General features: G+C 37.2%; 1 protein-coding gene across 3 annotated transcripts in view; it reads left to right on the forward strand.

Moving 5' to 3' along the window:
• zgc:171482 (zinc finger protein) overlaps window positions 1-23,854 on the forward strand; it is a 68,425-nt gene that overhangs the window by 10,256 nt on the left and 34,315 nt on the right. For all 3 annotated transcript variants that reach the window (XM_027141827.2, XM_047813039.1, XM_027141826.2), the window contains exons 2-3: window positions 3,858-3,962; window positions 14,806-14,898. In XM_027141827.2, coding sequence (XP_026997628.1) covers window positions 3,858-3,962; window positions 14,806-14,898 — 198 coding nt within the window. The remainder of the gene's footprint in view (window positions 1-3,857; window positions 3,963-14,805; window positions 14,899-23,854) is intronic.

The raw sequence follows: 23,854 nt of genomic DNA on the forward strand, positions 1-23,854 counted from the left end.
TCAAGGTTGTGAGTTCAAATCCCTGGACCACCAGGCTGCCACTCTGGGGCTCCTGAGCAAGCCTTGAGCCTTTAAGTTCCTGAGAAACTGCTCAGCAGCATACATGAGATAAATGTAAGGTGCTCTGGCTAAGGGGGTCTCATAAATGTAATGCTGCCAAAACCAGAGAGCAATACATATACACAGCGAGGTGATCAGACACCCCAGGAGATTTGTTTTTGCCCAATGAAATAGTGTTTAAAATGGAACAATACAAAGAGCCGCACAAGCTCACCTCATTAGTCACTATCCGGCTATCAGGAATCCTTTATATGATACAAATACCTTAATAAACTTATATTCCACCTAGCTAGAGAACAAATAATTACTTTAGATGCTCAGCAATTTATTTGACTCTCACTCACAGATTTCTTTGTTGACCTCCTCACTCACTTTCTCTTTCACCTGTTGGCTCCTGCAGTGTATTCAGATTTTCATGTGTGATGTCATTTGGTGCATGTGTACTCGGTGCAAGTAAACCTTATTGAAAATATGCTCTTTTTGCCCTTTTATTGGGTCCTAGGGATTCCAGTGTCGATGGATGCCTCTAGCCAATAGATCACCAAGGAACCAAACTAAAATTAAGTCTGTGCATCTTTGAAGTATCTTTTTTTGCAGTATAATGTTCATTTTCAGTATCACTGGGATAGCTACAGTATTCAAGGATATCAGCAGAATTAATTGAAAGACATTATATATATATATATATATATATATATATATATATATATATATATATATATATATATATATAGATAGATAGATAGATAGATAGATAGATAGACAGACAGACAGACAGACAGACAGACAGACAGACAGACAGACAGGTATAATAATTACATTTAATATATTATTATTATTATTATTATTATTATTATTATTATTATTATATATTTATTGAAAGACTAATAATATATAATATAAACATGATATTTTGATTGACAAGACACAGAAAGCATGTTGCTAGCTGCTGAGAGATTAGTGGTCTATAGCATTGCTGAAGCCAACATAAAGAAGAAAATATTACATTTCCGAGGGTGACCTTGAGGTCTATCTTATCACTCAGCAGTGATAGAGCACCTTCCCCCAACCTTGAACTGCTGAGAGAGAGAGGGGGAGAGATGGAGAGAGAGGGAGAGAGAGGAAGAGAGAGAGAGAGAGAGAGAGAGAGAGAGAGAGAGAGAGAGAGAGAGGGAGAGAGACAGAGAGAGAGAGGCCTTGCCAATATGTTCCATTGTTATTCTACTAACCACTCAGACATTACTCTTGCACACCACTAACCCAACCTAATAAGAACACCGAGATCTCACCATTGTTAGATCTATTTGGTAGCAATAAGCATTCCAATTTTTTACTCCTTTACATCTGACCTCAATACAGATGTAAAGGAGTGACAGTGTTACAGTGACCTCAATAGGTGACCTGTTTATGGTACACTGAAGTTCCTTGTATACAGAAACATAGATGTAGAGTTAAAGCATGAATTTACTCAACAGTGCTATTATAAAATGTTCTAACTAGCAAGGCTCTTAGCCCTGGATTGCTCAGCTGTATGAATAAGATGTAAATGTTACTAAAATTTAATGTATAAACAACTGTAAACACACTGTCTGATGCGTAGAAGTTCAACATACTCAGGAATCATGATGCTTCAAGTCTGAAAGCTTTAACTTTTCTTAGATTCACAAGGATTTAAATGATTATTTTTTTTCTCCAAACTGACTTAATTATTTGTACATTTCCCTATAAAGTACTCAAGTATAGATGGGGTTTGATTATATTTGTTCAGAAACTATGCACTAAGTCTCGCGCATGGAAAAGGGTTGTTTAAAGTTATAATTTTAAACAACATATTTCAATGCAGTTATTAATATTTAGTTGAACCAAGAACCTTTTTTTTCAACAATATTCCATTGGTTTGCACCAATGCCGTCTTGAACATATTTTCCGGTCCAAGGTTTTATGAGACTTTAAATTGACCTTTTGTAATTATTCAGAAGCTCTAAATTGAACATACCAGATTTAATGACGTTTTTCAAAGCATCTGTGATAATCATGCTGGAAGTATGACTACTGATGGGTCTTTCAGCGAATGCAGAGCGTAAACAACAAAAAACAAAACTGTTAATCATGTTATCATCATCGATAAAGTCATCAAATTAAATGTTCATACTGTATGTATTTGAACAGCATTTCTGTTGCTTTTGAGGTTTCAGACTATATTCTATCTATTGTGTCAAATTCAGAGCTTTAGGGACAAGTCAATACTGATATATATATGGTGTATACATTTTATTTTCTCTGTGTAATTATCACGTCGCATAAAGTAAACATTCTGATTACTACAAAAATGATAACGTAAAATTCGGGGTTCTTGTAAGTCGAGATGACATGAGGATGGTAACTCTCTCACTCACTTTCCACCGCTTATCCGAACTACCTCGGGTCACGGGGAGCCTGTGCCTACAGTATCTCAGGCGTCATCGGGCATCAAGGCAGGATACACCCTGGATGGAGTGCCAACCCATTGCAGGGCACACACACACTCTCATTCACTCACACAATCACACACTACGGACAATTTTCTAGAGATGCCAATCAATCTTTGGACCGGGGGAGGAAACCGGAGTACCCGGAGGAAACCCCCGAGGCACGGGGAGAACATGCAAACTCCACACACACAAGGCAGAGGCGGGAATCGAACCCAGACCCTGGAGGTGTGAGGCGAATGTGCTAACCACTAACCCATTGTGCCCCAGGATGGTAACTAAAAGGATATTTTGGTATAACATAGGATTCTAATTAATATTATTTTAACATAAGTGCAACAGAGTGCACTAATGATCATTCTGATATGGTGAGATACCAAGGAGGGGGAAGTACATTAATGGTGTACCAGAGCAGGCTGACAGTGCTGTTCTCTAATAGTTTCACACGAGATCAATTAGATAGCAATGCTATCACTGTCCCATCCTGTAGCCTGCTGTTGAGCTAATTAGTAGGTCCTGCATGTTCTCATCTGTCATGTTGAGGACATTCAGTAACAGAGGGCTAATTGTACACTTGGAGTGTAAAATGGGACTCAAACTGAAACCGTGTCACTTGCAGCTCTACATCAGCCGGGCTCGTCTGGCTAGTTTCATCTAACGGTTTTTGCCACTTGTGACAGTAGACGGTTTGTTGCAGCAGATTACACCGCCACACATATATTTATTATGGTTCGTTAATTATTGAGGTTGCACATGTGCATTGAACAGACTTGCAAAGAGTAAAAAAGTCTTGATTGTGTTTGAAACAATGTCATTTGGAAAACATTTGAGACACTGAACCAAAGTATGATTTCTTTACCCTTAGGCAAAACCCATTTGTTGTCTCTCCATGTGGCACATGTGGTCCATTACCTTCGGATTTTCAACTCTGAAAAGTTCCATGACATCCCAAACTCGCAACTTATTGCTAAACTAAAAATGTGAAATGTAATGCCTTTAATTATGATAAGGAAACAGTAGTGAAATGCTGTAGCTGTGAAAACGCATCACCAAAACCTAGATATCTCTGACACACTGAAAAATGTTGCCCTTGAGAACTGCTCTAGCTATTTTTTTCCTTTGTCCTGGTATATCAAATGACACGTTCCATAGTTAAGCGTTGTCAAATTATTATGCAAAGACTAGTTTTAGCCCAGGCTTAGCAAACACCTGTGTAGTGATTATCCCATTTAGATCAAGTTGTTGATAAATAGAATTGCATCTGAACTTGACAAGATACAGTGCGGTGTCCTCTATAAGTCCTAACCATGTGCCGCGGTGTGTTCTCAGATGAAATCTGCAGGAGTTGGCGATGGAGGACTCTTCACAGAGAGCTACTGTAACATCTGCAATGCTCAGCTCATCTCTGAGTCACAGCGTGTTGCGCACTATGAGGTGAGACTTCGTATAACATACACATACACACACCACACTCACTCAGTGATGTTTTTCACACTGCTTTTTCTCCCTCGGCTGTTTAGCATGCTCTCTCTCTCTCTCTCTCTCTCTCTCTCTCTCTCTCTCTCTCTCTCTCTCTCTCTCTCTCTCTCTATCTCTCTCTCTCTCTCTCTCTCTCTCACACACACACACACACAAAATACACACACCTGACATAACACTCTCAGGTTCCTCTAAGATTAATTGAATAGTAATTAAAAAGATGCTAATTAACACATGCTTAAATCATGGCATATTTTTGCTTTCCCAAAAACTGATAACCCTTATACCATAGCACCATCAACCTGCTGTATGGAGGGAGATCCAGTAATCCAGTCCAGTATGCAGAGCAGGATACAAAATTTCCAGTACAATGAAATTCTTTCTTTGCTGTCAACAGTGAATGCTTGATAAGTACAAAAATAATAATAATAAAAATGTAAAAACGTAAAATTAAGTAAAAATGAATCACACACACACATAAACACAAACATAAAAAAATAATAAACTATGCGGCAGATAGACTATGTAAATATAGAAATATAGACTGTTATAGTCTGAATTGGATAATAGATAAAAAAAAATAAAACAATAAATCTCAACCAATTCTGTGATATTCTAACTTGACGTAGCACATAATGCGTATAAGGCTCTGGGTTCTTGATCAGTGGATTGGGGTTCAAGCACCCGCACTGCCAAGCTTGATCAAGGCCCTTAACACTTTCTGCTATGACCCCAACCTCCAAAGTTGATATATGTGAAGAGAGAATTTTACTCTCCTGTAATGTATATGTGACTTCTATGTAATTTATCATAAGGTAACTTATCACAATAATGTAATAACCATATATTATTATGTAACAAAACAATGTAACATTGCTTATTGTGATTGAAATTAAAAATCACTAACTTTAAAACACTGTAGAACACTAACGTCCACATCGTGACCACTTTATTAGCTACATGTGTGCATTTATGCAGCATCTAATCAGCCAATCGTGTGGCAGCAGCATATCGCAGACGATCATGAATCATTTTGTGTGAATTCTACACCAGCGGTTTCTGAAATACTCCTATCGGCCACGATCAGAGTCACCCTTTTTCTTCATTTAAATGTTTGCTTTTATGCATTCCTCTGCTGACGTACTGTATGGTCAGTTGATCAGATTGACAGTACATGTATTTCTAATAAAGTGATTTATGTTGGCCAACAAATTAGCCAATAAATAGCAGTAAATCAAACACAGAGTCAGCTTTTATTGTTAAATCAGACTATTTACCTTGTGTGTTCACTCTAGACATATGTTTTACACTTTCTCCCACTTTCATGCTTACCTAGGTTACAGGGAGAGTCACTACACAAATCTAATCTAGCTGACATAATCATAGACAGAAGAAATGAATCACCACAAGGTAAAGCAAAGTAATCAACATCCATGCGGTGTGATACGGTCCTGACACAACGCATCAACCCATCGCTGATAAAAAGCCAACAACTCGCTAACAATTCCACAAATTTGTAATTGTTAGCATTTGTTTCTTTGTTTGTTTCTAGGAACATTTCATGTTGTGGAACATTTGTGACAAAAATGGTTAATGTCTTGTAGCTGCATTTGTATTTAAACGAATCCTGAATGATTGGGGTGCCCTAGCACCATCAGAACTCCGAATTCCAGTATCCTTACTGGTCCTCTTGCATTATTACATCTACATAGAACAAAGACAGAGCTAAGGATTTACTTATGTCCATTAGTTCTATCTTTGTTCTATGTACTGTAGCACCATGGTTCTGGAGAAACGCTTACTTATTTCTCTATGTACTACTATGTACTTAACTATATACGGTTGAAATGACAGTAAAAGCTTCTTGACTCAACTTGATAGAAACAGTCGCCACCTCACCGATAGCCACCTTTCAGAAAACTTTTATTCAGCATTACATCTGACTCCTAAGAAGCAATGACACTTGTATTATTAGACAACATTAAATGCCTTTCCCTGGGTAAGTCCCTGTAAGGTAGTTGTTATTAAACAATATTTAATGACAAATAACTAATATTAGAACTGGCACTTTAATATAGAGTTATGGGAAAAACAAAGTACACTTTCCTTTTGATTATTTTACCGGTTGTCAGTAGGGTTGCAAAGGGGCGGAAAGTTTCCGGTAAATTTCCAGAAACTTTCCACGGGAACTTAATCTGGGGAATTTTGGAAATATTCAAAATTGGAAATTTTATGGGAATTTATGGGAATTTACAGGAATGTATGGGAATTATTTGGAAATATAGGGAAATGTTTATAAACTATATCATATACAAACATAAATAAACATTTTGTTTGGTCATAAGCAGACATGCATGCAAGGTAATACAAATTTTAAAAATGACGTCTTGACTGATTTAATTGTAAGTAGAACTTTAATTGATTCTTTCATTGAGTAACACAAATGTATAATAAACATTATTATGCTTGTAATAAACATATTTCCCTATGATTGCTGTAATCTATTCTAATTAGTAAGGTAGTTATTAAGTTTAGGTATTGGGTACAATTTAGAATGTAGAATAAGGTAATGCAGAATAAGGCATTAATATGTGCTTAATAAGTACTAATAAATAGCCAATATCCTATTAATATTCATTCAACTAGTTAAATGGCCCTAAACTAAAGTGTCACTGTGCATGTTATGGAAAAATGCAAGTACATGCAGGGGGTTTGGCCTCAATAACTCTCCAGTTAGCAGTGTGCTGTGTGCAAGTGGCCGAGGAATGCATTAAATTGCATTAAATCTTGTTGTTTAAAAAAAAATTATGCTGCAATTTAAGCACATTAAGCACAAGTTCTTTGTTATAGGCAACTCTGCATTTTCTTAAAATTCCCACTTTATTTCCATATATTCCCGATAATTCCCATGGAAAGTTTCCAGCCTTGAAAATTCCCGGAATTTTGGAACCCTAGTTGTCAGTAAAGAAATGCACACAGATTAGAATGAAAACACAACACATTTCAGGATGTAGTCACCCATCCCCCTGCATATAAAGGGAAAAAACATCAGCACACCATTTTTACTTCCACAATCATGTCACAATCAGAGAGGTGTTAAAATTGACCTCTATAAAATTAGAACTTTGGGCAGTTTCATGTCCTTATACCTACATCATGCCAAGAAAGAACATCATCCATGACCTCAGAGAAGCAAATGCTGCTCCTCATCAGTGTGTGAAGGGTTATAAGGCCATCACTAAGCAGTCTAAAGTGAGGAGGCTTGTTTATAACAGATGCCAGTCTTCCCACATTTGGACGTGTACTCTTCGTTTTCCCATGATGGTTTACCTGGACAATGTGGAATTTTTGACTTATTTACATTAATACGTTATTAAGGTAGTAGTTGTCCCCTCATGTTTCAGGCTGAAGCAAAGTTCTTGTGTTTTCTTTAATATCCATTGTGCTGGCTATTCGAAATGTAATACTAAATTTGATAATCAGCAGTCAAATAATATTTACCTCTGGTAGTCTTGTAAAGAATAGCTAAGCGCTAAGCTTGTGCATTTTTCACAGGCTGCTTTTAAAGCAGTAATGTAGTCCACCTCTCTCAAGACTCTAAGCCTGAGAGAAAGTAATTTAAGGACTGATCATTAAAGAATCATTCCCATGCATTATTTACAGTCTGCACTTAGTGCTTTTCTGGACTACAAAGTATGCAATCAGTAGATTAACAGGTTTAGCTAATGAGAACAAACCCGAAGTGTAAGAATCCGTGTAGCAGACGGAGCGTCTCTGAGTGGCAGTTTAGCTCAGCGAGTTTTATTTACATAGCAGCTCCAGTATCCAAAGCACTATATTTAGTGATGCAGTATCTGGCTCTTATTTCATTGGCCTGTCATCTCTCTTCTAGCTTATCCATTCTCAGATTGCACATTGTTCACATGAGTATGGTTGAATTTATTGCAGGCTGCATCGAGACCGGCTGTATATTCACTGACTACTAGCTACTTCACTGAAAACCTCATACCAGAGTAGTGAATGTGGTGTGCACAAACTGTTCCTTTCTTAATCTCTCTGTCCACTGAGAGTCTGTGATCTTTAAGTAATGTAGGCCAAAATCTATCCCTGCAACTGCAGCTTAAGCTTTGAGTTTGACTCGTTCTGACTGAGCATCCAAACCTGAAATCTGAGCAAAGAAATGGAAGAAATCTAAGGTGAATGAGGCATAATAGAATTCAAGAATGAAAAGAGAGACAGATGGAAGTAATGGCTTTCATGGATATAAAGAGAAAGGACAATCCTTCAATGTCTTTCTAATTGTTAGATTGTGCTTTGAATGTTAAATTTATGCAGATCTGTTAATGGGTTAGCAGACATTTTTAATTCTGGACAACAGAAGTTCCCCAAAAGTACTAGAGAGACAGGTTGAGAGAGGGAGAGGGACAGAGAGAGAGGGACAGACCTATCCTTAAGGATGGTGTGGTAAACAGAAGCAGCTCAGACAGACAGAGAGAGACAGATGGAGAGAGACAGATGGAGAGAGACAGATGGAGAGAGACAGACAGAGAGAGAGAGACAGAGAGAGAGGGACAGAAAAAGATGGACAGAGAGAGGGACAGACGTATCCTTAAGGATGGTGTGGTAAGCAGAAGCCGCTCAGACAGACAGAGAGAGACAGACAGAGAGAGATAGACAGAGAGAGAGACAGAGAGAGAGGGACAGAAAGAGATGGACAGAGAGAAAGGGACAGACGTATCCTAAAGGATGGTGTGGTAAACAGAAGCAGCTCAGACAGACAGACAAACAGACAGCTGTATGCTAAAGGATGGCATGGTAAACAGAAGCAGTTTATATGACAGCTTTCATTCTGTGAACAAATCATACCGGTCCTAAACCATCCTTTTCCTCATAAGCATGTAATGCAGTGCTAAATCTTCTGTCATCTGAGGCATTTGTGGCTCAGGGATATGAGAAGGCAGACCTCGAGGACTTCACCCTCCATTTACATAGCATCATTTCTTTTGTTATCATTTATTTATCTCAATTTATGCATTGAGATATGCTGTGAGATATGTCCCTGACCTGGTGAACTAGGGTTAGGAAATGCTTTTGATTAAGACAACAAAGCACTTCTATAATCCGCTTTTGATTGTAATGAAAACTGTAAACTGTATGTCAAAATAAGATATTAAAATGTTAGAGTATAATGCTTATTTAAAAGTACTGTATCTTGTACAAATGATATGACTTTATGTTGATGAAGTTAAGGTTTATTAGATATCAAACATTAATACTTCGTATTAAATATTTTCAAGCATGCTAGGTATATGAATGTTCTGAATTTATCGAATTTTCATGATTTTCTTGTGTATATTCTCGTACGAAACAATTTATGAATAAATCCGTTTGTATCCAAGAGGTCCAGGATCAGTAAAACAAAGATTCATGAAGAAGTAGGGAATCGTAGAATATATAAATTCTCTCGTGGCACACATTGTTGGCATCAGTGTCCTCTTTCATCCTCTCATACTGGGTCAGTGTAATTCAGCCAGGATATGCTCTCTCTCTCTCTCTCTCTCTCTCTCTCTCTCTCTCTCTCTCTCTCTCTCTGTCTGTCTCTCTCTCTCTCTCTCTCTCTCTCTCTCTCTCTCTCTCTCTCTCTCTCTCTCTCTTTCTCTCTCTCTCACTTTCTCCCTGTACCTTTCCAAGCCATCCTGCCCCCAGCCTCCTCACATACTCGGCTATCAATGGCTCTGCATGCTCGCTGCCCAGGGTGAGCTAAAACCAAGCAGACGGTATACATCAACACACATCCATACTCGTTTACAAGTTCTCGCGCTATAGGTCTTATGGCTCTGACCTACATCCTCCATCTGTCTTATGGTTTACTAAGAAAAACTTTGCACTTACACCTCATTCAGTATATCTGTTAGCGACCTTGTACCCACACACATGCTTATTATTGGGTTATACAATCCTGGAGCATTGTGCTTGAAATACATAAATACACACACACGCGCACACGCACACACACACACAAACAAATATAGCTGTATATTTTTGCCTTTTTCTTCCAACACCCACAAGGCTGAACTTTAAAAACAGAATTCAGTCACACGGCCAAATAATCACTACTTTTCCAAACAGTAGATCTATGAATGAAACATTCACACCTAGAAGATTCACAGCTAGCGTTGCTTTACCTTAAATGAGAAATGCAGAGCAGTACAGTACACAGAACAGCACGCCAGTGCTTGATAACACATGCATTTTTAACACACCCATTATAGGCTGTTTTTCTCAATTCAACTCACAATACACCGAGACGTAAGACTGTATTCCTGACTGATGCAACGGGCTGAAGTTGCTCGAACTTTTGACAAATCTTATACAATACCAAGTTTTTTTGAGTGTGTGAGCAGGGTTACTCAACCTTCATTCTGAGCTGCTGTGACCTGCAGAGCTTACTGCTTGTTTCTCTTGCTGATTTAACTGGGTTAACTTCAGGCTAGAAAGTGAGCATAAAAAGGTGTATTCGAGCAGTAGTTCAAGGGCCTAAGGATATTCAGAGGACATTTGATAAAATATCAGGTAAAACAGCCTCAAGCAACTTTGCAATGTTCATAAATTACTTGAGCAGAAAATATGATGGTTTGCTTTATTTAATGTGGCAGCTACATCATTAACACCAGAACTGAGTCAACATCTACAGGTTTGTCGGAGGCAGTTTTTAAATACCCACTTCCATTCGCTCTAAAAGTTAGCCTGATCGATCCTGATTATATATTCTTGAACTTGGCTATTTTACAAAATATAATGATTGAAACCTTTTTTTTTTTGTTTTACCAGTACATCGGCGGTCCATTATGCAGGTAGAACAAATTTTGCAATCAGTATAAACAAACTAATTATTTTAACGCCGCAAATCTGATATAAAATTAGGACACTTTTGCCTTTCAGCGTGAGATGTTTTTACCCATGTTTGGATAACCTTACACAGAGTGGTGTTGAATTGGCTTGAAGATAACGCCTTCAAAGTTTAAATGATTATGAAAAAGCACTTGGGGCATCTCAGAGCACAGGAATGGGTTTGATATCACAATTTACTTTTGTGTGGAAAAAATCTCTCTGCAAATGATTAAACTGCCAACAGAAGTTTAGGTAAAAACAGAAATGCTTATAAAACAACAAATTCTTAAAGCCATGAATGTCATAGACATTTGCATGTGAGCCATTAACCACCACTATGTTGTACAACATGACAAAAACCTTTAATACTGAACATGCACACCAAAACAGGTGCAAATTATAGTTTTTGGTCTCTGGTAAAAAAAAAAAAAGAGTTCAACTGCATGACCCTGACCAGCCCAAAGCAGATAATGAAGATTCATTGCTATTTAAATGATTAATTAATGAATGGAGCCCATTTTACACAGCATCAGCACTATAACCATTAAGCTCTTATATTAAGGCAGCCTCTAACACCTGGATTGTGCTGAGCTCTGTGTGGTAAAAGGAAACACAAGTGTAGTATTCTCTTGAATTTCTCTTACCATGTGCCACAGTCTGCAGGGCACAGGCATCATTTCTAGCTAGAAACACTACAAAATGCAATATTCATGTTATATTCTCCAGACTAGGCTCATAAACTAAACAGTACATGGGATATATTTCAGCCCACAGCGCCGTTACAGTAGCGTACACTCTGGCGTGGGTTAAAATATAAACTTTGGGAAAGTTTTAGCTACTACAGAATATCGGAGTCAATATCTTGTAGGATGAAAGACTTTTTAGTGATGTAGTGCTGATGCATGTTTGCAATAATATAGCAAATGAAATGTGTTATATTTACACAAGAAGTATGAGGGAAGACAGTAATGAACCCTCGTTTTGTTTTTGAGTTACAGCCAGTTGATTGCATACTTAAATATAAAACAAGAGTAACACAACTTGCAAGCATTGTGAAATAATGATCTATTTATTTTGTCATAGCCCAGAAATGAAAGATAAATACAGACACAGATATAAGGGAATTAACATGTAGGAATGATTTCTTCGTGTATTGATGTAGAGCATTTTTCCTGTATGTTGAGTAACTTCTAACCTCTATATCTTTCTGTATCCTACTCAAAAAGTCAGCAAGGAGGTTTTTTGTCTTCTTAAACACCATAGCAGCATTTTTCCCACACACACATTTCAAAATATAGTAGCAGTCTGTTCTCTGTTGATGCTCTGAGGCAAGCGTTGGTAATACCTCTTATTCTCTTACAAGCTAATCGACAAACGTATCAAATTTTAAATAGCAAGTATAACGATTATTTCTAAATGATATCATATAAAGCTCCAGCAATATATCAGCTTAAAAACAGACCCGAATAGCTGTCCTCGTTGCTGACATCCTCGGAAAATCCTTTTCCTTTACTTCCTTCGCTTATGCTGGCTGTAGGGCTTCAAATCTTCGAAACTCAATATTATGATGATCTTCAAAGGGCCAGATTTCAGCTGTGTGCGTGATATGGGGATTCATTGATAGCCGTATTTTTCGATTATATTAGCGGCGGTTAGAAAATGCATCTGCTCACAATGAACTCTGGAAATTGCAGCTCTCGAAAAGACTGCGATAGGCAGACAAATAAAAAATACAGCTCATCTTGTGGACAGAAGCATTCTACATCTCAGACTCTTAAATTAAAATTTACATAGATATGAATTAATGATTCTGTCATACACAGCACTTTGATATGTTTTAATAGCCTTCACTCTTTATACACACACACACAGTTAATGTGTTAATGTGTCATTCTTTTCAAGCGCTGTCTTATGAAAACTATTATCCTAAAGTAATGCTCTCTTCTAAGTACAGTAATAGAATATATAATACATACAAAGATAGTCTAACCAATACAAATACAGAATAGTGCAGCTGAAGACTTCATAATCAGGAACATTCCCCTGAGTCACTTATTTCATTAAGTAGTTTTGATGTGAGTGTTATCTCTTCTCTGGTCCAGCCTAACCATCTGAAACTTGAGACGCTTCTAATTATTCTAAAAGTGAAGGATGTACATGCATATTTCAAACTACAGGTACAAGCCAACTCTTTTGGCATGCTGGGATGTTCGGTTCCCTATGAAATAATAAAAGTGTTTGGGTGGCAGAGAGTAACCTTAGTGCAAGTGTTAACGCCCTCAGACTAGCCATCTGGCCGGCAGGACAAAATCCTCATTGTCTTTAGAGCGTTACTGCTTCTCGGCTCTGCGAGTGTGAGAAATGCCATTTGTTCCCTGTGAAAGCAGAGATATTGGGCTAAGAAGCAAGTCCTAGTTTTGTCAGTGTGAACTACTTCCTGTAGTCATCAAACTTTTAATATTTTTTTTTGTGGGGGGAAAAATGGATTGTTCTTCCTTCCATGCTTTTATTTATTTATTTATTTTACTCATGTTGATTTTGACCCAGTTAGTCACAGTGAAGTCAGTCAGAAGGACGAAATCAAAGTGAATGACAGTACATAAAATTGAGGGCAAGCAGAGACCTAAATATTTTTATGTGTTATTTTAATATCTAAATAATGTAACTGTTTGTTGCTTAATCTGCAGTATTGATGACTGAAAATGGTTATTTTAAAGATGCATTTTAATAAATCACAAATGTGCTGCGAGCAGCTTGCGTAATCCTATTAAGTGTTCTGTGGGAGATCTGACAAATCGCGACATTCACGGTTTTAGTAAACAAAATTTGTAAATCAGAGCAATCTATTTGTTTTTAACCAACTCACATTTATCACATTGTAGTGATACTCATATTAGTTTTATTATTCCAAAAGGCTTCTTTTTGTTTCTTTTTTTTATATACAAAAATGCCTTTTTTTAAGCAGCTTCCATTTGATATGAAGTAAAAGTTCTCCTGCGAATGATCAAGATGTGAAAGTTGATTATTTACACAAGGACTCAAGATACAGAACCTACATCATCAGTTATTATCAGCCATTACTTCTCATATGTCACTGCAGAAAGCATTTGTTGGATCTCTCCACATTACAGCTCTACACCAGAGATATATAATGAATAGTGACTGATCGTTTATCGGACCGCTTGCAAATCATTAGTCAAGGTCCTATCATTCTCACTGACCAGAGACTTATAATTTTACTTGCTGTTGCTATGGCAGCAAAATTAAGAACCTAAATGGTAGAATAATTTAGTTTAAAATCATTAAACTGTACAGTGATTAAACAAACAGTGATTTTATCTGCAAGTCTCCAGTCGCAGTACTACGAAGTTGCCCGGAGGCTTTCCTGATATCGGTTGCCATAGTAATAATGATTATCAGTGTGTGGATCATCTAAATTGAAACATTTTGGAGGGTGATTTGGCGTTTGGATATAAAATTCATCAGTGCATATCTGCATCGTATTATACAAGATGAAGGAGAAATATGTCTGCTTTGCTGTCTTGACTCCCATTGGTAGTCTCTGTGCCAAATCTCTTCAGATTTGCATAAAGTTAAACTTTGCGTAATTTGTCATGTACACATCGTCACCGATGGTTGCTTTTTCTCATGAGGCTGGAAATCTTCAGCTCTCTGAAAATGACCAGTCTCTGGTCATATAGAAGCTGTGAGTTGCTGTATTTGCGAATTAATCTGAGGTCGCTAAGCTATCACATGGACATGATAACCTATGATCACATCCCACAGGTTATTAGAAGTCTTGTGTACACAGAATGAATGAAAGCTTCGTTTAATAGCCATAATTTCCCAATTTCTAATAAGTCTGATTTTCATATCGTGCTTTTCGTTTTTGTTTTTTTTATAACAGAGCAAGAAACATGCCAACAAAGTGCGTCTGTTCTACATGCTCCACCCAGAAGATGGTGGTCCTCCTTCTAAAAGACTGAGACCAGACAACCCGGTATGTTGATGTGAGCGAACTAGATTGTGCTCTACTCTTACACCAACACCCTGCAGCAGTGAATGTTCGTTAACCTTTTCTGTGCAGAATCATAGGAGCTACTGGATGACTTTTTTGACCTTGATCTGTAATGCAGTTTGTGCTATAAGTTGTCTTAGAATGTCAAGTGCTGTCAGTGTTGTTTGTGTGGTAGTGGGTTTTATAGTTAACACAAGTATATGATCAGCATCTCAGTCCATAGTAAAGGTTGGAGAGGAATGCACAGGAAAGGTTGAAGCCAATCGAGAGAAGCTGTACAGAGATTTCTGAATGATTCTCTTTGACCCCAGTATACAAACCTGTACTGTGCATTTGCAAGTTTGAATCTAAAGTTGCTAAGTAATATAATAATAATCATTATATCAATATGTTTATTTATGTATTTGTTTGTTTATTCATGTATTTATTTCTTTAATTCATTAACATGTTGGTCTGTTTTAATGTCAGCTAACGGTTTCCATAATTACCCAAAATGCCATTTGGCTGCTTGCTGATGGCGCCACTGGGAACCTGGGAATTTTCCCCTTGCGACAGGTGCAGCAGCATTGTAATGCTTTAACTCTCACACCTCATCTTCTGTACACTCTGCTCAAACAGATCAGGTTCCAATGGTTGCACTTTTACACTCTAGCAACATCAACACCATCGTACTTGTCATCTTGTAATTCGCTAACTCGCTGAGCCAAGTCTGCATACTGGAGGTTTGAGTCCAACATCTCTACTACTTCTACATTTCCTTTGTTATTAATATTAATATTAGCGCTGGCTTTCTTGTTTTTCAGCACAATTATGCCTGATGGTTGATATCATTGATTTTTTTTTTTCTTTTTTTTTTTTCTATTAAGCATTAAAAATTGCTGCTCCATCTTCTGAGCTTTACTTAGTGAAAACGGGAAATGAATCCAACCTGTGATAATGTATACCATAGAAATATGCCAACAATGCTAGACCTGTGTGTTTGCTTGTTTGCTTGATGAGCATTCAGTGCGACTTTTTTTTTAACAGACAGCTTGTGTATACAGTCAAGCTGCTGCTCTCAACAGTAGATTGCATGTCAACCTGCAGGTAAATTGCAGGGAAAACCTGTAGATAGCTGTTTTCTAAATCATACCTGCCAGAAGCTGTCACAGCAAACAGGGAGTTTTGTTTTGGCAATAGGCTGCTATTGCTGTAAGACTGAAATAAATAGGACAGTAAAGGTGACATATTCTAAAGTCAAGATAATTTGTGCCTTATTTTCACTTCTTAAACCAAATGCTAATGTTCTCCTCAGCTGCTTTCAGGAGGAGAGAGAGACGGCCAGTGCAGCAGTCGTCTGGCTGCAAGGATCAAAGCGTTCTCTGAATTAAATGGAGATTAATACCTGCTGTTTGAAATGTGGGGAAATAAATTAGAAAAGCTAAAAGCACTTGAACAAGAAACTAGCGTGTCTGTCTAGGAAAAGTTATTTTACCTGAACGTCCAAAGTTTCCTTCTCTACAGCAAGATCCTGAGAATTAATGTACAGTACATTTACAGCATTTAGCAAACATTCTTATCCAGAGTGGCATTTTTATTTCTGTTTATACATCTGAGCAATTGAGAGTTAGGGGTCAGTTGCTCAGGGGTCCTGCAGTGGCAACTTGGTGGCTCTGGGATTCAAACCAATGACCTTCTGATCAGTAGTCGAACACCTTAACCACTGACTGAGCTACCACATCCCTATCACTAATGTACTGTATGTCCAAAAACACAATACTTCTCACAATACAGTCCGTAAGTAATTGCACCTATGGTAAAGTAATATGGAACACTGGACTAAATAGAAAGTAATATAAAATTAAATTTCTGTTAAACTCCTATATGGCACACCAAATACAAAAAAGACATCAGGGATGTAATGAAACACTCTGGTCATCGAATCGATTTAATCCGTGATACCGGCATCACGATTCGATTATCAGAATGACAAAAATAAAATAATGTAAATGTTATAATAAAATAATAGAATGTAAAATAACAATATTAAATATTGTAAAAAAAAAAATGCACTGTAGGTTCACCATATCTTCCAAAAAAAATGAAAAATAAATAAATATATTCTCCCAAAACTTAATTGAATGATTGAATTAGTCTATGTTAAATAATTTGTTTGCTATTTTAACCAGATCTCCAAAGTCAGCTAAAGTGCCCGACTTTCATTACCGCCGACACTATAGCTTGCAGGGCTTTGGGTCTGGTGAAGTTTGAAAGCTACCAAAGGGCTTTTTTTTAACGATCATGACATGGTTGTGTAACCATATAACCTATAATGTTTCTGTCACTGTGATCCGGAGCTATTGGGTTGTCAGCCACTTCACAAGTGCAGATGATTCGCGGTAATGGCTCAGGCTCTCCACGAAAGAATTGGATCATGTGACCAGTGTGCTTTTTAAATATTTAAATATTTTCATCTCTATGGGTTTCACAGATTGGAACATCTGGTTTTAAAAGGCATTAAATGCATAATTAATAAAAGGCTTATATCATATATTCCCACAAAGCACATTATCCCATTTTTGCAAGAAAAAAATATTTTTTGTTTTATAGCACTCTTGAATCTGATTGGTCTGAACATGAGTTTCGATCGTAGTGCCTGCTCACAGGTGCATTAATATAATTAATATCAATTTTATAATAAAATATCATTTTAATAGGTTAATGATTAACTATAACCCATTTTTAAGTATTAATATATTGAAACTTTGTGTATGGAAAAATATGGTGGTTGATATGGTGAAGCTGGTTTAAGGAGACATTTATTCCACATTATGGCATTTCAGATATCGTTGCTTGTCAATCAATTTCGGGGACGTTTTAGCTTAGTGGTTAAGGTGTTGGACTACTGATCGGAATGTCGTGAATTCGAATTCCAAGTCCACCAAGCTTCCACTCTTGGGCCCCTTAGCAAGGCCCTTAACCCTCAACTGTAGTCACTCTTAATAACTTCAGGACAGAGGACTTTTTGTGTCCTCTGTCCTATAACAGTAACAAGATAAGCTGTATATTTTTTTTGATTGCAATTTTGTTGTTGTTTTATTTTTCTGGAAATTAGATTCAAGAGAGAGAAAAGAAAAAAGAGAGTGTAGCGCACGGATAGCTGTTTTTTGATGATACAGTAGTAATACATGGGAATAAGAACAATGTTATGACCAATAATAATAACAATTACATGTTATTAAATATTCGGTTGTAGTCCTACAATCAATTAAAAATAAGTTTTGCATCAGGACACATCATTTATTACTGTCGTTAATTATTTCCACATCATGACCTGTTGTGTTTTATTTCTAACAAATCAAATGTCCTGGAATGCAGAGATAAAGCAACATTAAACCACCATGTGTGAGTGTCTATGTATACTGTCTGACTGAACAGGAAGATCCTGGGTCTAATTAATGTCCTCAAGGCTGATGTTGAAAGGGTTCATTTACTGGCTTATGAAAAATTCAGCTGATAGGTAGTCTGTGGAGGAATGTCCTTAGGTGCAGTCAGTTTGAGCATGAGACTGTGTGCTTATAAAGAGCTCATTAGAACACTTGTTATGAATAATTCTGCTGGGGACCATGAGGTACTCAGTCAGGCCTGCCTGATTTCCTTTTGCTATACTTTCTATCCTGGAGGAGCCATAGAGAGCATCACCACTGCTCTAACTAATCAAACTCTACAGCAGCAAGAACAGACATCAGCACTTAAACCAACTGCCAGTAACATGATGCACAAGGAGCACCTTTAAATATCAACCTTGTGTGAGGTTCCTTTTTATCATTGTGAAATCACATGTGTAAGGTGTTACAGACTTGCAAAACCAGAAGTCCAAGAGACTATATCTGGCATTGTACTCTGTTGTGACAGATAGAGAAACAAGTCATCATAAGGCATCATAAGCCCTATTCGGACGGGACTAGTTTTCCAAAAGACGTTTGAGTAAGAATTTATTTCAGCCGACGTTTGTCATTTTATGTATGGATTCGGACGGGACTAACATCTCTGTGTTTATTACGGAGGTAGGAGTGTCTGTGTTTTACATGTGGGCGTTGCACAAGACTGTGTCCAGGATGCGTGGATTGCGTATGGTCATATGACCGATATTTTGAAATTAAGTAAATTTACATTTAAGCCCTTTAAAATGTAAACATCCTAACTTGTTAAGTGTTTAAAAATGTTATACAAGTTATAATAATATTAAAAATAATAAAAAAAAACAAATGTAAAAAATGTTTAACATCATATGGTTTTATATAGAACTTCTTATAAACCCACTGGAATAAATAGGTTTTTATATAATTTTCATGTTATGTAATTTCTTCGCAGGGTAGCAAACACATTTACATCCATTATTGGTGTGCAGAAAGCAGAAACTTGAATACCTAGGGTTAATACGGTAGTTCACGTTGACCAAAACAGACAAGAAAACACGTTTTGGAAAAAACATTTTCGGCAATCACAGACATTCGCATTCAGATGGGATTAGATTTCTCAGAGGAGCGCCAATTGTGCTGAAAAACAGTAGGTAATTTGCTTTGGAATTTTTACACAGGTTGTGTGAAAAAAGACAGACATGGCAGATTCGGACGGGATTAAAATCACAAAGTACAGTACGTCTGTGAAACTGAAATTTCTCTATCGACCCCCTGAAAAACTAGTCCCGTCCGAATAGGGCTATTGTCTGCCTTCCTATTACTCTGATAATGTTTATTCTTAATCCCAAAATCTCATAAACATTTGATCATCTTAAATCTTGTCGTATGCCCTATGTGTCAGTATTCCTGCTCTATCCATCCATGCATCTATCCATCCATACATCATCTATCCATCTTAAATCTTGTCGTATGCCCTATGTGTCAGTATTCCTGCTCTATCCATCCATCCATCTATCCATCCATACATCATCTATCCATCTTAAATCTTGTCGTATGCCCTATGTGTCAGTATTCCTGCTCTATCCATCCATCCATCTATCCATCCATACATCATCTATCCATCTTAAATCGTGTCATATGCCCTATGTGTCAGTATTCCTTGCTCTATCCATCCATCCATCTATCCATCCATACATCATCCATACATCTTAAATCTTGTGGTATGCCCTACATGTCACTATTCCTGCTCTATCTATCCATCCATCCATCCTTCCTTCCATCCATCCATCTATCCTTACATCCATCCATCTGCTCAATCTTCACAAAGCTTTCCTAAATGTATTACAACGATGCTAGGTACTGTGTAATCTCAGCACTGACTTGCATCTTCTCTGTGTTTTTCCTATGGAGACAGCCTCAGTTTTATGGAACCCATGCCACCATGACCAGCTGAAGTTAGCAACGCATTATGAATATTCATGTTATGGACTGGTTTGTATCTGCTTGACTCCATAAAGTTTTTTTTAGCGACTCTGTGCCTGCAGCTAAGAGCTACTAGGCAGCAGTGAGCACTGGAGAATGTCCTCATACAAGTCACACAGGTGCTCAGACTCAGGAACGAACCCAAAGAAAGAAGAACGTAAAGAAAGGATATCTTTCTTTGGATTTTTGTGTAAGCCTGTGCAGCTTTTCTTGTTGTTTGAACATGTTCGATTGATCTCTGTCTTATCGCTTATATGAGCAAGCTAGGAGGATGGATTAGAAGGACTTTTTTTCTCTATTCTGTTGATTTTTTTCCCCATCTGTAATTTTTGCACATCCTCAACTAGAGAGAATTAGTTTGCACCATAGTCTGTAGCTTTTTTTGCAGCATTTATTTTTAGCCATGTTTTCACACCCCTCCAAACACTGGAAGAGCAGAATGTAGGAAATGGGAGAGAGTGATAAACAGACACTTAATTAAAAGCTCTTTGTTAAAAGCAGGGCATGGCCAGACACTGTCACAGGCTTCAAACCTTTTTTTTTTTTTTAGTGTGTTCACAAAATAGGTCACATGTAAATGAGAACAGCCAGATGTGTATGAAATGGGGGTGAGTGAGAGAAAGAGAGAGAAACATTTGTAGATGAAGAACGAGTGCACAGTGTGAGACCAAATGAAAACACTGTCAAAGCCTCCTACTCTCAACAAGCGTCATCAATAAAGAATTGTCACTTATTCAGATGTTTCAAACTTGTGAAAATATTTCGCGTTCATCCAAGCAAGAATTTATCTTTATGCAAAAACATCTCTGTGTATTTTTTTTTTCATGGTCTTCAAAGAGTATCTTTAATAGGATGTTAAAGGATGACTGACCTGAGCATGCAGAGCAACATCAGGGAGAGTCATCATTTTTATAGAGCACAAGTTGCTGTCAATTGTGTAGACAAAAAAAACTCATGACCGTGTTCATGAGGTTTTATCTGAGTTGAGACTCAAAGGTAGAAATGAACCTTAAATATAATATTAAAAATCCTGATCTCTCCACAAAGACTTTAGTCTTACTGAACAAGCACCAAGTACCAATTCATGCCCACTTTATTTACCCTTTATCACCCCAATCTACACTGCTCATGTTGATCCGTAAGACTTGAGGTCAGACAAAAAATGGAGGGATCTTATAATCAGCTTTATTTATACATCATAGGAATGCCTCAATATTAATCTAATTTCCCAGAGCTGTCCAGAGTCGTAGTGTTTGACTCCAAATTATAGAATTAAGAATGTTTTTTTCTGATTACAGCGATTAAGCCATTGACCACGGACCTGCGGGCTGAATAAAAGTGTCAAATCATCAAATTAACAGAATCAAAAATCAATGTATTTTCACATAAACTACAAATAATAATAAACTCTGCTTGCAATATGGGCGTATAAGAGGAGGTTTTTGTTTAATTCAAATTTTCTTTCTACTCTTGCACACAAACAAACACACACAGACACACAAATTGAACCAGGAGCGAATCATCACATGTATGAATCTGGTGTACAAACACCATTCTGTCCATCTCACCACCACAAACCCCACCCCCCGTCTCCTCCTTACAGACATATACACACAAATTGCAGTACTAACAACAGCATGAGTTGTAGCAGAGGGGAACACAGACGGCCCGTTATTTTTGAGCTGAGCACTGAATCCAAGCAAGGCAGACACTTGCTGTGTCTTTAGGGAGACGGTAGGCATTAAAGGCTTTCTGAGTAGCTCTTCTCTTGTCTGCACAGCTCCTCTATAACCAGCAAACAGGACACCACCCTAGTATCCAGCTCACCAGAATCAGGTCATGTGCTGAGTAAAAAAAAAAAAAACTAACAAAAAAAAAAAAGGCCATTTATAGACAGAGAGTAGATGTGGCATGGTGCTGGCCAAGCTATTTATCATTTCAGTGTGTGTCATTTCTAATGTGACATAATATGCCTAATGAATAATGAGTGTGTGAAAGGAGATACAGACTCTCATACCGTCACGTCGTCTCAACAGAGAAGAGCATTTATACACTCAGTACCGATGACAGCGGACAGATTTAAAATGTTTAAACGACCTAATATAAAGACACAGAAGAAAAGAAACGCACCGACAGAACAGAACGCTATCATATGCTCTGTGTGACTGTTGCGCGAAGAGGTGATGACGAGGCTTGTGTTTCAATTGACTATATGAAGTGTTTTTTTCAGCTGAAAATAAGTCAAGAATGGTACGAATGACATTCTTTCTATTTATACGTATACTTAACATACTAACAAGACGCTCATTTTACGGAGTTTTCAGAGTTCTTTTTGTTCTAGCAAGTAAATTGGACTGTAATGATGAGATATCTATACAGTAAATAAATAAGATGTGCTTTTGAAATAATTCAGTAGTTCAGACTTCAATTTAGTCTTCACTACTCACTGACTTCACTGTTACTCTGAGTAACAAGCATCTCGCGTTAAAATTCAGTTTTATCTCCGATGCACAGTATTTTGTTTAGTGGAAAATTTCAAAGACGTATTGACGTTTTATTCAGTTGACAGTTGTCAGAAAAACATTGCAATACATGTTCGGTATTGTGAAACGTTTCTCAGGTATAATACAGTATTTCATCATATCGTTTTCAAGTGTGTGATCAAAAATTAGAGCCAGAGTGCTATATTCAGGATAGCTTGATCCACACACACACACACACACACACACACACACACACACACACACACACACACACACACAAATAAATACTAGAAATAATCTGTGAACAAAGTTGTTGTTTTTATTTTTTTTTATTTAAATCCAATTTGATTTAATTTAAATAGAATTTTAGTAATTATTACTAATTAATGAATTTGTTACTATGCGACTATACCATCATGTTTTCTGTTCCTGGTGATTTCTATCATTTCTATGCCCACTTTACTTGCATTTTTAGGCAGCAACATTTCCGAGATTTGAATGGAAAGATTCACCAAGCCCGGCTTTTTAATTTCTTCCCCTTTTAGGTAACTAATTGATATGTAAGTGATCACTGTGGTGTGAGGATCAGGGAATATTAATTTAGATGTAAGCCACAAGGCAATTGAACAGCTGCGGTGAAAACAAAATGACCAAAGCAATAAATATTTCATCATGGACAACAGAAGAAGACCAGTCAGTTGCGAACAGAACAACCTCAGCTTTGTACAGGAAGACTTGTGTAGGAAAAGAAGCTGTCTTAAAGCCCTCTAACACCCTGGAAGAAACAGCTTTAATAGTGTGACTTTTCAGCTGACACATTTCAGCTTTGGGTTTTATGCATTTTGACACCTCCATTTTAGGGAACAGTGTAAAAATGTAGAACCTGAGCAAAGGAAAGGTGGTTGTGGATGTTCTAGCATCTTAAACGGAACAGGATTATAAATCCTAAAGAGTTATTTTAGAGTAAAAAAGAAACAACACAACAACAAAAACTGTTACAAATGATATTAACTTTGAGCAAATCTCTATACATGAAGTTTTTTATTCACAAAAAAATAGGAATATATTGCA

Source organism: Tachysurus fulvidraco, chromosome 4 (genome assembly GCF_022655615.1).
Source record: "Tachysurus fulvidraco isolate hzauxx_2018 chromosome 4, HZAU_PFXX_2.0, whole genome shotgun sequence".
Lineage (NCBI taxonomy): Eukaryota > Metazoa > Chordata > Actinopteri > Siluriformes > Bagridae > Tachysurus > Tachysurus fulvidraco.